Raw genomic sequence first — 13,296 nt, 5'->3', positions numbered from 1 at the left:
GAAGACAGACAGGGTGGGTTTTCTGCCACCATTTTCTCGGGCTTCTGATTTTTTTTCTTAAGCAGAAAAGGAGCAATCTTTGGGGAGAAGGGCAAAGGAGGAGAACCTTACTCTACCAGAGTGCCTGCAGCTCCATCATGTGTGTGGTTTTTTTTTTTTGTTTTTGTTTTTGTTTTTTTTTTTTTTGGATTTGGTTTTTTTTTCGAGACAGGGTTTTTCTGTATAGCCCTGGCTGTCCTGGAACTCACTTTGTAGACCAGGCTGGCCTCGAACTCAGAAATCTGCCTGCCTCTGCCTCCCAGAGTGCTGGGATTACAGGCGTGCGCCACCACCGCCCGGCTCCATCATGTGTGTTTATAGCACCAAGCTATACGTAGAAGCCCCCGGGTTGTCACATAAGGTGGAAGAGACTACAGAGCACACATACACATCATTAGAATCCATACACTGGACACTAGACCTTTGACAAAACAAAAGGTAACCTCAATTCTGAAACTCATCAGATCCCAGGCTACAGATCCCAAAGATGGCTGGTGACACGAGATCATTGGGAAATTTAACAGTTTGCACTTTATCTGGTTTTTCATCAGTTTCAGCAAAAGGGAGCTAGTGGGCCTCCCCTCCCCCAGCTTCTCTTCCTGCCTTGGGTTTATCGGATCTGGGTCAGCCACTTCTTTTCCCCAATTTATCCTGCCAGCAGGTGTCTGAAGCAACTCGAGACAAGCTAATCAAAGCCAGTGGTGGTTAAAAATAAACCTCAAATGTCTGGGACCCTCTTATTGCAGGAGGAGGAAGTTATCAGGGAAAGGGGGAGAAGGGTGCCTAGGTTTGCTCACCTTTCCTGAGAGGGAATGTGAAAGCCACCCCTCAAGATTCTTGTACTACCTGCCCTTCCTTCCCTCTGTCCCCATGAGTCAAGGTTTGGCGTCCAGTAGTACTGATCTCACCTAGAAGAGAGACAAAATCCCTAGCTGTCCCCATAGTTGGTGTTCACATCAAATATGAGGAAAACTTTGCTTTAATTCTTCGGGGTGCCAAGAGCTCTGAATAAAGCCTGAACCAACCCTGCATTGAATTAATATTCTTCATGCTTTTTTGGTGAGTGATGTCCATTGACTCTGTGTTCCAAACCGTCTAGGGAAACGCTGTCTGACTGTCCTCAGAGGCTGGTCCTCAGACTCCTCCCTCCTCCCTCTCACCCCCCACCCACCTCAACATTCTGGAGTATGATAAGAAAGTGGGCTGGAGGGGAAGCCCAAATGGTAAGCTGCATTTCAGGGCCCATCACACGTCATCACAAGACCCACACCAAGTTGAGGTTTTCAACAGTCAGTCAGTAGTGGAGAGTCCCAGCTATCAGGAGCCGTCCTAGGTAGGTTAGTGGTCTGGTGGCTTGGAGGTTCCTGAACTCAAGTGTGTTTCTATTAAAAGATTTTTCTAAATCTAGTCTGATCATGTCCCAGGAAGAAAAGTCATTACGTGCTGGAGGCCAGCCTTTAATTATGTGGAGTGGAAGCATATGATAAGGTGGGGTGGGATGGGCATTTCTCCAACCTTCTCTATCTGTCTTAGGATGGGAAACAGCCATGATCTTTCAGGATGAAAGCAACATAGGGAGTGTTCTGTGGACCCTAAGTTTTGTAGGAGGAACTGGAATTTTCCATGCAATTGTAAGAGTTTTCCACTCTCACTTCAACATCTGGAGAAGTACTATCTTCTCCATGAGAAGAAGTGGTCATAAGGCACTGTAGACTGTCAATGAGTAGGCATGACCCTCTACTGTAAGGGGTGTGTATGTTAGCATCAAACCAAGGACTGCCCAAGAAAGGCATGCTCTTTCAACTGATCTATACCCTTAGCACATACCAGGTGCCTTAAGATGCATTATAACTTACGGCTTCAAGTACTTGACTGAAACCATCTTGTCTGCACTTCTGAGCTCCAATCATGTCCTAGGCTCTCCCATCACAACCTGGCCACCGAGAGAACATTATAGGATCTATGTAGGAGGATGAAAGCTAGGGCATCCCAGAGTGCCAGTTTTCCCTGTTCAGAAAGCAAGAAATAGGGGAAGGAGCCTCATTTCCTGGGAAGCCAGGAGAGGTGACTCTCATCCCTGAGACAGCCTTCAAGATTAGCATTCATGAGCGGGGAGTAATTATATGCTACTTTTAGAGAAGAGACACTCCCATTCTTGATGGCGCCTGATTATGTATTTCTTTGTGAGGCTGAGAGGATCATCATCCATTGGATTTCTGTCTGAGCCTGGGGTCTGCTCTCTTCTATCCTTTGGGAGGGGAGCACAGGCCATTCTGCTGACCAGGGAGGTGCTTTGGCTTTTTAAGGCCTTGTTTCTGAAGAACAATGAGCCACCTTAGCCCACAGCCTGTCAACCTCACATTCTACCCAAGCCCTCATGCATATTCATCCTGCTTCCAAGAGCTCAGCATGGAATATGCAAATTGGCCAGGCTGGAGCAGGTTGGCATTTCGATAATAGCTTTGTCTGAAAAAAACCCCAGGGACAAAAGCACTTCTCTCTCTCTCTCTCTCTCTCTCTCTCTCTCTCTCTCTCTCTGTGTGTGTGTGTGTGTGTGTGTGTGTGTTTCCCTCCCTCCTTCCCTCCCCTCCCATCCTTCCTCCTTCCCTACTGTCCCTGCTCTCATATGTCCAAGAACAGGAAAATGAATCCTGTGTTGAAAGAAATGAGGAGCCAGGTGTTTGCATTCCTGTCCAGCACATATTTTCACTTCATCCTTTGTCCTCTCTCCGTTGAATGTAATCATTTCATTATCCTCCGCCACCAGTGTTGCTGGGTCTGACAGTGCCCCAGGGCCTTGGCTCTCAGATGACTCCCCTTTCTGTATGAGCACCTGGTCTATGCCAGCTCATCCAAAAACTCCCAGAGGTTTGTTCTTCCATCTTCCAGTTTGATTGTGTCCTTGTGCCCAGAAATGGTGCAAAAAAAGCCTTGATCTCCCAGCCAGGGGGAGAGGTGTTAGCTTTCTACACTGGTCAGGGGAGAATTCTTGTCTGTCCCTTCCACATCACCTCTACTCAACAAACACAGACCATAAACTTCCATCTGCAAAGGGCCCTGGCCTACTCCTCCATCCCAGGCAGCCTGACCTTCAAAGACCAGCTTCTTGACCCCGCCCTCCCAACTTGCCCTACCACTCAGCAGAGATCTGTGGAAAGCTGTTTTCTAAGTTCAGAGAACATGGGTTTTGTCTTGCTGCTTCCCAAAGGGAGATTGCTGTGGGAAGGCAGAGGGAGGCTGCAATTGACATCGTTGAGTGCTGTCTCATCCAAGGGCCATTGTGGGGGACAGGTGGGGGCTTGTTCAGGGAGGCAAACACCTCCTAGGTCTTTAGAGATGAAAGGTCTTTCTTTTCCTTAGCCCTGAAGGCTGGCTCTGGTCAAGCCAAGGTTTAGGGAGGTAGACTATCTCATAAAAGGAGTGTGTTTGACCTTGGACTTGAATATTAGCTGCACTACATGTTGGGTTAAATCATTTTACTTTCAGCTGGGCAGTGGTGGCACACACCTTTAATACCAGCACATGGGAGGCAGAGGCAGGTGGATTTCTGAGTTCAAGGCCAGCCTGGTCTACAGAGTGAGTTTCAGGATAGCCAGGGCTATTTACTTTCAGGGCTGCGATTGAGCCCAGGGTCTCATCTATGCTAAACACTTGCTCTTCCATTGGGTCATATTCCTAATCTAAAAACTAATTTCTACATAGTTCTGGCTGACCTGGAACATATTATGTATATAGAGGAGGCTGATCTTGAATTCATAGACTCTCACTGCCTCTGTGGTTTTTTGTTTGTTTGTTTGTTTGTTTGTTTTGAGATATGGTCTCATGTAGTCCAGGTTAACCTCAAACTTTCTATGTAACAAAAGCTGGCCTAGCATTGGGCTATGATCCTCCTGCCTCAGCTTCCTAAATGCTGAGATTACAGGTTTGAGCAGATGCCCAACTATCTATCCATATTAAATACTGCTTGGTGAGAGGCCAGGGAGGCCTGGGGCTGATTGTAGAACTCCAGGACCCCCAGGTTTGGAGAAGAGGAGATGAAACAGCAGGCAGGAGGTGTGCATATTCTGATTCCTTAGCAGGTTCACCCCAAGAAGTGGTGGAAAAGGAAGGGTGTCAAGTCAGAATTATTTTGAGCTTAGAAAAAAGGTTCTATTTTCACTGGCAAGGAGACAGGTGGAGTGACAGAGAAGGAAGCAGGCGAAGCAGCCCAGAGTCACTCAGGGATGCTGCCTGAATTAGGCTCCAGTGTCAGGACTGGGTGGAACAGCTGGAAACCGGGGGATGAATTCAAGACAACCAGAAGCACCACAGACTTCCTGCAGGGAAGTGCTTCCTGTAGCTGGTGAGCCCCAGAGTCCGGCAACATTTCTGCATCTGCACACTTAACCCTTCCTGCCTCAGCTCTCACATCTGGGGAGGAGAATGGAGGAATATGCTGTTTCTGTGTAGTGATTTGGCAGTCTTGTCCCTGGAAGGCAGTGGGCAGTGAGTGGGAGGAGACACCATGCTTAGCATGCAGACCTGAGATTCCTATATACCATGGATGAATGACTCAAATGTCTCTGTCTGCGATTTTGTTTATTCACTCAGATTCTTGTTGAGTTGCAAACACAAACTTTATGGGGCAAGGCTGAGAGCACCCAGCATTTTCAGCACCAAGTGATTGAAGATTCTTTTGTGGAATCTTAGAGGTGCTATTGAAAATGCACCTCCTGGTTCAGACTCCAAAATCTTTTGATTTTCAACTCTAAAACTACTGCTGAGCAATTCTAAGGTATATCCCAGCTGAGAATCTTCAGGACAAGGTTGGAGGAGAGATATCAAAAACTACTAGGCATAGAGGGATCTGGGAGATTTCCTCATAAGTCAGCAAAGCTTTTTCACATCCTTCTGACAGTGTACCCACTGATTCACACTCAAGTCTAAAGGATGCTTAGTGGTAGAGCACTGCTTAGAGATCAGAGCTCAGGTTCCATTCCCAGTGGATGGATGGATGGATGGGTGGATGGGTGGATGGATGGATGGATGGATGGGTGGATGGATGGATGGATGGATGGATGGGTGGATGGGTGGATGGGTGGATGGGTGGATGGGTGGATGGGTGGATGGGTGGATGGGTGGATGGGTGGATGGGCGGATGGATGAGTAGAGCAGAAGTATGTAGCCCTCTAGATGTTGTAGTACTACTCATCTAATTCCCCAGGTGTTGTGGGAATCTGTGCTTCTTCTTCAGGAGATGCTAAGAACTTAGACACTTTCTACCTGCTCAATGTGCAAACAAGGGTGGTTGTTGATGTCTTGTTTTGTTTAAGATTTATTTTATATGTGAGAATACTGTTGCTGTCTTCAGACATACCAGAAGAGGGCATCAGACCCGACTACGGATAGTTGTGAGCCACCATAGTGGTTGCTGGGAATTGAACTCAGGACCTCTGGAAGAGCAGTCAGTGCTCTTAACAGCTGAGCCATCTCTCCAACCGGGCAGTTGGTTTGGATGGTCCCTGTATAATAAAGGAAATTGTTTCAGAGTCCTTGACTAAACTCAGAGAATCCAGTCAATTTTCCTGTCTGTGCCACCATAAGAGGACCACAAGACAGAATAGCTGGCCTTCAAGAGTTTGATAGAGTCCATATTTTTACAATGCAACAATGCAAATAACCACCCAGAAATGCACATGAATAACAGAGATACATACACAGGCTGGAGAGATGGTTCAGTGGTTAAAAGCACTGACTGCTCTTCTAGAGGTCCTGAGTTCAGCTCCCGGCAACCACATGGTGGCTTGCAACCATCTGTAATGGGATCTGGTGCCCCTTCTGGTATGTTTAAGGAGAGCAAGTATACTCACATACATAAAACAGCCTTTGGGGGAAAAAAAAGAAGTGGTACATACACACCTGATGTGAGTCTTCTGTATAAATAACACGAAAAAAATCAGAAAATGAAAAGGTATAATGAGATCCATACAACTGAAGGGAATTGTCTTAAATGGCTGATTGTAATGAGATGTACATAAATTGTAAGGCTTGTAATGAAACAAAAAAAAATCATCTTCCTGCCTGGTAATGCTGGGTGTAATGTCTACACCTGAAATAAGTCATCTCAGTATGCTGAGTGTAATGAGATGCACATAATTTTAAAGAGTTTAATGAGATGAAAATAAATCAAACACTTGTCTTAAAATGAAAGATGTACGAAGATGCACACACCTGAAGGGCATTGTCCTAAATGGGTTCAGTTTAATGAGATGCATTTAATTTGCAAAGGGGCTAAATGAGATTGGCCCAGAGAGAGGCTGAGAAATAGAAAAGTAGAAGATACACTTGAAAGTGGTGTAATAAAACTTCCCTCGTTTGTGGGCTAGAAATAAGATGCCAAGAAGCACACAGCACAATACAATCAGCACTCTCCGCTGGTCTTGATATTTAACCCCTGACCTGTGGTGTCCTGCAAAGCTGAATTATCCCAAACTGGGCTCAGACTCTTCTGTCCTTCTGCCCCTGTCTCCCATATGCTTGGATTTCAGGTGTGTGCTTATGCCCAGCTCTGAAAAATTTTTAAATATTTTATTTATTTGTGTGGGAGTCACATATGCCATAGCATATGTGGTCATAGTATGGAGGTCAGAGGTCAACTTGAAGGGCTCCGTTCTCACTTTTAATCATGTGAGCCCCAGGAATGGAACTCAAAGGTCAGGCTTGGTGGTAAGTTTCTTTACCCACTGAGCCATCTCAAGGGTCCCTGAAGTCTATTTTCTATGAGCAATGTTCCTGGGGAAACACTGGTTATGGTAGTTTTTGTTCCCCCAAAGCTCATGATCACCAGTCAAGTTCATAATGGCAGGTGGGGCACAAGAGCTAAGGTGTTCCCTGCAAGTAAAGGCTGCTGTGGATTTGCCCTGGAGCAGTTTGTATTTTGATGCTAATTCTGCTTCCCCAAGAGGAGCTGCCTGGGACTGGAGGAGTACTCAGGTGACTTCCTGTGAACATTTTCCCCATTTTAACTTGTAAAATAAAGGCTAGAGCCAGTGATTGGGGAGTGGGAGGGACGGTGGAGCTGAAAAGTTTTCGGGAGAATGAGAGAGGAAGAGAGAGAGGAAGACTGAGGAGGAGGAAGAGAAGGAGGAGGAGGAAGGAAAATGGAGAGAAGCACATGGCCTGGAGAACTGCAAGTTATGAGGGATCTCATAGCTGGGGATAGAGTAGTGTAGTGGAAAAAAATAAAAAATAAAATTAAAGGGCTGGAGAGATGGCTCAGTGGTGAAGAGCACTGACTGCTCTTCCAAAGGTCCTGAGTTCAAATCCCAGCAGCCACATCGTGGCTCACAACCACCTTTAATGAGATCTGATGCCCTCTTCCGGGGTGTCAGGAGACAGTTACAGTGTACTTACATATAATAAATAAATAAATCTTTAAAAAAAAGAGTAGTGTAGTGTTAGGTCTGCCCAGTTAGGTCTGCACAGCTTGTATTCCTATTGAGTTGTTTTCATTGCATGGGCTTATTTAGGTTGGAGATTTACCACAACAAAGGACTATCTGCATTTCTACCAATATATTTTTTCTAGTATTTTGTTTCTAAGGCAGAGACCTTGGACCATCTTGCTTTCTAATTTTTGATGAAGAAATGGGTTTAAAGGAATACTCCCTTTCTTATAAAACATTATTTAGCTCAGCACAGTGGTGTGCACCTATATAATCCCTGCACTAGAGTCTGAGATAGGAGGATGAAGAATTAAAGGTTGCCTGTACTGCACAGTGAGTTCGGGGCTAGCCTGGTATACATAACTGTTCCGGTCCCTTAATGAGACCAAGAAAAACAAAACTGAAACACAAACACACAGAAAAAATTGGGATAAAGCTCAGTACACACACACATGTGAAGGGGTGGGGGGAATTGGTAGATCACTCAGTGATAGGACATTTGCCTAGCATTTTCAAGGCCCTAGGTTTAAGCCCTGATACCACCAAACCAAACCAAACCAAACCAAACACCTAAACACTCTAACCAAATTAGATATCATAGAGAAAGGAAAGAATGCATAACTAACCAGCTACATAAGGACAGTTCCAGCATAGCCCGAGGTGAGCTACCACAAGAGTGGGGGTGTCATAACTTGGAGAGTGAATCTCAGAGCAGCAGTTATTCCGTTGCCTCAATCACAGGCATGTAGGAATGTGGGTCCCAAACTGCCTGACTTTTAGGAGCGACCAGGAATCTCACATGTTTAGATGTGTAATCCTCCACCTTATGCTTGTGCAGAAAATCTTAAAAGCAACTGTTTGGAGCAAACCACATTTGACCTGAGCAGCTGTGATAAAGTTAGAGATCAATGTCCCAGAATACTCAGCTTGTGCTCTAAGCCAGTCTATTAGAATGCAAGTTCCCTGGAAGGGTTTCATTGCCCATAGTTGTATTCCTGGTGTGTAGAGCAGAGTCCAGGACACAGAAGGGTTTTAACTAGTGTGTACTGAAACAACGGAGAACTCATTAGAATCAAGACTGAGCAGGTTGCAGGCTGCCAGCCATTGCCGGCATCTGGCCTGTGTAAATCAGCTGAGGGGCTTCTGGGTGGAGGATGTTTGTTTTCAGTCTCCAGTAGGATTTACAAGCCTGAAAGGGCCTTCCTGGTGGGCTAGGAGTTAAGGGCCGAACTAGACTGAACAGTTTATTGGACCCTAGTATCAGAGTTTGGCTTTGAGCTAAGGGAATTCATCCCACCCCACCTCCCATATCCTTTCTCTGTCATTATCACAGGAAACATCTCTTGGGTTGAGTAGCATCTGGATTATGCAAAGTACTTGCTGCCTCCTGAGAACACAGCCGCCCACACCACAAACCCCTCTTAGTTGGGAGCATGGTTGGAAAGATGGCAACCCAGGATGGAAGACCTTGCGTGGGAGAACCATTCTAGTCTAATTTCTTTGGGCCATGTTTTCTGATGTGGACTCTGCAGAATCTTTAATATATGGGACTTGAAAATAGGAAGCAGAAACAGTAGCAAATGATTATAAGGGCCAACTAAAGTTAAACAGTCTTCTTTCCTGCAGGACCTTTCTGAGCTTTGACTATACTGATGTGCATTGCACACAATGTATGGTTTATATAGCTAAGAATGTTGGGCTGAAGTGGTTGATATTTACTTCAGCTAACAGTATCCAGGTAATTTGGTCATGGGATTTTTTTTTCTTGATATATGTGTGTGTGTGTGTGTGTGTGTGTGTATGCACGCACATACACACACACACACACACATATATAATTTTAATTGTATGTTTGAGTGCCCACATGCATGTTACATGTATTATGTGCTTGTCTGGTACCTACAGAGATCAGAGAAATGTATGCTGACTAGAGTTCATGCTGAGAACTAAACTTGGGTTCTCCCTGTAAGGGCAGCAAGCACTCTTAACTGCTGAGCCATTTATCTTCAGTCCTTTGAATGTGTGTGTGTGTGTGTGTGTGTGTGTGTGTTCCTTGGAAACTTCTGCTTAAAATGATAATAAAGTCTCCCCAAATCCTCTCTTTTTACTTATGTTTTATTTTTTGAGACAGGTCTCACACATTCCAGGCTGTGTTGTAACTGGTGATAAGACCAGGATGGCCTTGAACTTCTGATCCCCTGCCTCCATCTTCAGAAGGTTAGGACAACATATGTGCTCTACAGTGCTTAGCTCTTCATCTTTCCAGTTTGGGGAGGTGAGGTTGTAATGGACTTGTAATCGTCTTGGACTTTTCTGACCCCTTCTGCATCTTGGCCTGACTCTAAGGAGTGCAGAGATGACCTCTGGGATTCTGGGACAGACCCTGTCCTGGACATAGTGTCAGGGTTAAAGCTGCAGCCCAGGCTACACCTCTCTTCAGGTTCCAAGCATTTTCTGCCAGTGGGTCAAAGGACGGTAGGTATATGAGAGACGTGCAGGCTGTGCCAGCACCAGCTTGGATGATAAAGTCCTGGGGCTGCAGGAATACAAAGGTCTGAATGGGAGGAGGGCTGAGGAAGTGAGCTCTCACCTGCAGTGCAGAGAACTGTCAGGAGAGGGCAGTACAGAGCTTTCTCTGTCCTCTCTAGGCTCTTAGACACACAAAAAGCAGATAGATGTGTTAGAGTGGACCATCCTTCCTTCCAGACAGGCTAACAAAAGTCACTCCAAAAGCCCTCTACTTTGTCCCTTTCTGAGGGTGGTCATTTCAGTGCAGTAGATGCTGGGCCCAGGATCTGTCTGGGCCCAGTTTCTGTCTGGCCCAGGATCCCACTGAGGCCCTAAGGGACCTCTAAGGTGGTCACAAGAAGAGAGACCGGTGCATCAGTATTTCGGTAGGTGATAAGGTTTACTGAAAATTCGCGGCCACATTCAGTACTGGTTTGGTGGATACATCAGAAGGAGGTTGCGTAACATTAGGCAGGTGGAAGGGGCTGGAAGGGAGAATGTGGGCATGTGTATCCATGTGCACGTATGCACACATGTCCATGCTGAGTAGGGAGCTTGTCATGGTGCTGAGTGGAAAAATTTACGTGTGGATGTATGTAGTTTAACGAGAAAAACGGACCAGAAGAGGACATGTTTTATCCCACTGCGGGTTGCAAAAGTCTCACGCCAAAAAGCTTGCCTTTCCTCTAGGTATGGCATCAAAAGGGAGTAAAAAAATGATTGGATCACCCAGATTATAAATAAGGTTATTTGTTTCTCAAAAATCCCTAGTAAAACATTAAATATCAGCTCTTTTGGGGGAGAAATACATTCATTTCCGGGAGACCTCAGAAAAGTGACTATCCTTTTGCTCCACCCAACCAGGCAGAGGAGGAGAAGGCTCAGAAGGCCCTAAGGGTCCCCTCTGGTTGAGTCAGATAGCCATTCACATCCTAGCACTGAAGGAGATGGCCAATGCACATTCACAAATGAAACTGCACACCCATCACATTGAACCCAATGGAAAACACACATGTGGTCAGTCCTGTCTTTCACAGCCATAGGGTGGGAGGGGACAGGAGGAGCAGAGGCCAATTGTGGTGTGTGTGAGGGCAGATGGTAGGAAGCTTCCTCCCAGGAACCCCCAGTTCCTCTGGTGCCAAGCACAATGGTGTGTGTGGATCAGCGGGCCGCTATGCCCCTGACATGGTGAGTGCTGAAGGCAGTAGCACCTTCTTCAGACCCTGGCTTCCCGTGGGGACAACACTTCTTTCCAATGTTTCTTCTGCCTTCTCTGGAGAATAGAATGAAGGAGGAGGCCAGAAGCTGGTAGTGCCAGCTTGGGAGCAGAGGGATACCACGGAGACCTGTGGAGTGGAAAGAACCCCCAGCCCCACCTCTTTAAAGGTTTATGGAGGGGGCTGGGGTTTCTGAAGAACTCCATCTGAGGGTAGGTGCATCTAATAAGATACCATGGTCCTATTGTTACAGGAGCTGTGATGTAATCCCCTAGGAACTGCTGTGATCCCCACAGTCATCTTAGCATGGCTCCTGATCCAGGTTCTGCCACCTGCTTGGTCCTCGAGCTGACCCAGATGGAGAGTTGCTCTTAACCTCTTCAGGTTGGACCCACCAACAATATATTTCCAAGAGAGGGAGAAGTCTCTTTGGTTTCCTTCACCCTCTCCTTAGTCCATGACCGCTGTGCCAAGAGACAGGGCCTTGGTAGGGCAAGTTAGAGCCCCGTGCAGTCCATGTCCCACTCTGATATGCAGTGTGTGGTGCTGTCTCAGGCCTTCCTACTCCTCTGGCCACTGGTTATGCATTTGGGTTCCCCGCCCCTGTGCATGAGCATCTTTCAAGGGAGCGCAAATTCTCCTGGGGGGAAATGTTAGACTCCTTTCTCATCCTTCTCTCCCAAGTCTGCCCCTTAGCAAAGGTCCGCTCTGCAAACAGCACCTGTCCACCTCTCAGGGCGGTGCTTGTAAACAAATCAAATCCTTTTCCTAGTGGAGCCAGGGGTGTCATCTGTCCTCTGGTATTTGGTGAGTCCAGATCTCACACTGTCCATCTTCACAGGCTGTTTGACTGGCCCCAGCAATGGAGTGCTCTGCAGTCTGAGGGTCTGGGACTAGGTTTTCACTGAAGCTTGGTGGTTGGAAAGGAACAGGGTGTCTCCTCTGCATTTCCTCTGGCTATGATTCAGGGAAGTTAGGGCCCAACTTTCTTAGTGCTGCCTGCCCGTATCCCCTCCCCCCACCCTGAACCCTCCTGATGACAACACTCCTTTCCTGCCCGGTGACCAGTGCCATCCGGGCTGCCTGACTACTCCAGGGAGTCACTGTGTTCCAAGCCCAGGTCGCTGACATTCGTCGTCTGTAGTTCATCAGCCTCCTCCTCTAGCTCCTCCTCCTCCTCTTCCTCCTCCTCCATATCGTCTTCATCCTCTTCTTCTGTCCCATCCAATGAATCATCATGTGCAGCCATCATTGCCTGCTGCATGGCCATGGTGGCATTGTCTGAGGACAGCGACTGCAGGTTGTCTAAGTTGATGGAACCTGCACAGGAGAGGACAATGGTTAGGACAAAGCAAGGGCTGTTGCTTGGGCCCAGTGACCTTAGTGATGGACAGGGTAGATGGGCTGGCCCACGCCATAGTGAGGCCCTTGTTTGTAAGAGCGCCAAACCCCAAGTGAGACAATTCATTAACATGAAGCTTTCTATCCCTCCACTGCTTAGCTTCTGGACCATCCCAGACAGCATGCCCAGGAGTCTCTCTATAAGTATAGGAAGCACTTTTTAATTAATTAATTAATCAATTAATTAAAATTTCTAACTACTCTTGTAAAGCAGGAACTCCGAACAGAATTCTGAAGAGGAGGAAACTGAGTCTTGTCTTCATCTTCGTCCTCTTCTAAGTCATGGGTTCCAGACCCCGTCAGCACCGAAAGCTTGCCCAGCACCTCCTCTATTTATTCCTAATCTACCTCAGCAGATGGCGACGTGTCACAGGGGATCCTGCGTACAGACAAACGCACGCAGATATGCGTGAGCACGGGTGTCTCCACCCTGGTGCCCACACGGCTGTCTTCACTCACCAACTTCAGAAATGTCTTGCTGATTAAATTATTCCTTGTTTATCGAAGCCAGCATGTTGGGGAACATGTATGGAGGGTGTGATGGAGAAACTGGAAGAACAAAGCTTCTCTCGGCCCCTGTTCACAAACCAGCTGCCTGCCTTGGTATTTATAGATGGCCTTGCCCTTGGAGAGCTAAGCAGATACTGACTGTACTGGGAAACTCGGGAGTATGAGGAGCGAGAAGAAAGGGGCTCTTCTGAGCAGCCA

The 13,296-nt window shown here is 46.8% G+C and overlaps 1 protein-coding gene across 2 annotated transcripts in view; it reads right to left on the bottom strand.

The window, feature by feature from the left end:
• Positions 1–10,351: 10,351 nt before the first annotated feature.
• Positions 10,352–13,296, bottom strand: part of Pknox2 (PBX/knotted 1 homeobox 2) — a 262,123-nt gene continuing 259,178 nt past the window's right edge. For both annotated transcript variants that reach the window (XM_052188700.1, XM_052188701.1), the window contains one exon: positions 10,352–12,507. In XM_052188700.1, the coding sequence (XP_052044660.1) occupies positions 12,275–12,507 (233 nt within the window). In that variant the 3' untranslated portion in view covers positions 10,352–12,274. The remainder of the gene's footprint in view (positions 12,508–13,296) is intronic.

The sequence above is a fragment of the Apodemus sylvaticus genome, chromosome 7, assembly GCF_947179515.1.
Source record: "Apodemus sylvaticus chromosome 7, mApoSyl1.1, whole genome shotgun sequence".
Taxonomy (NCBI): Eukaryota; Metazoa; Chordata; class Mammalia; order Rodentia; family Muridae; genus Apodemus; species Apodemus sylvaticus.
The sequence above is the reverse complement of the archived record's forward strand: the minus strand, read 5'-3'. Positions and strand labels throughout refer to the sequence as shown.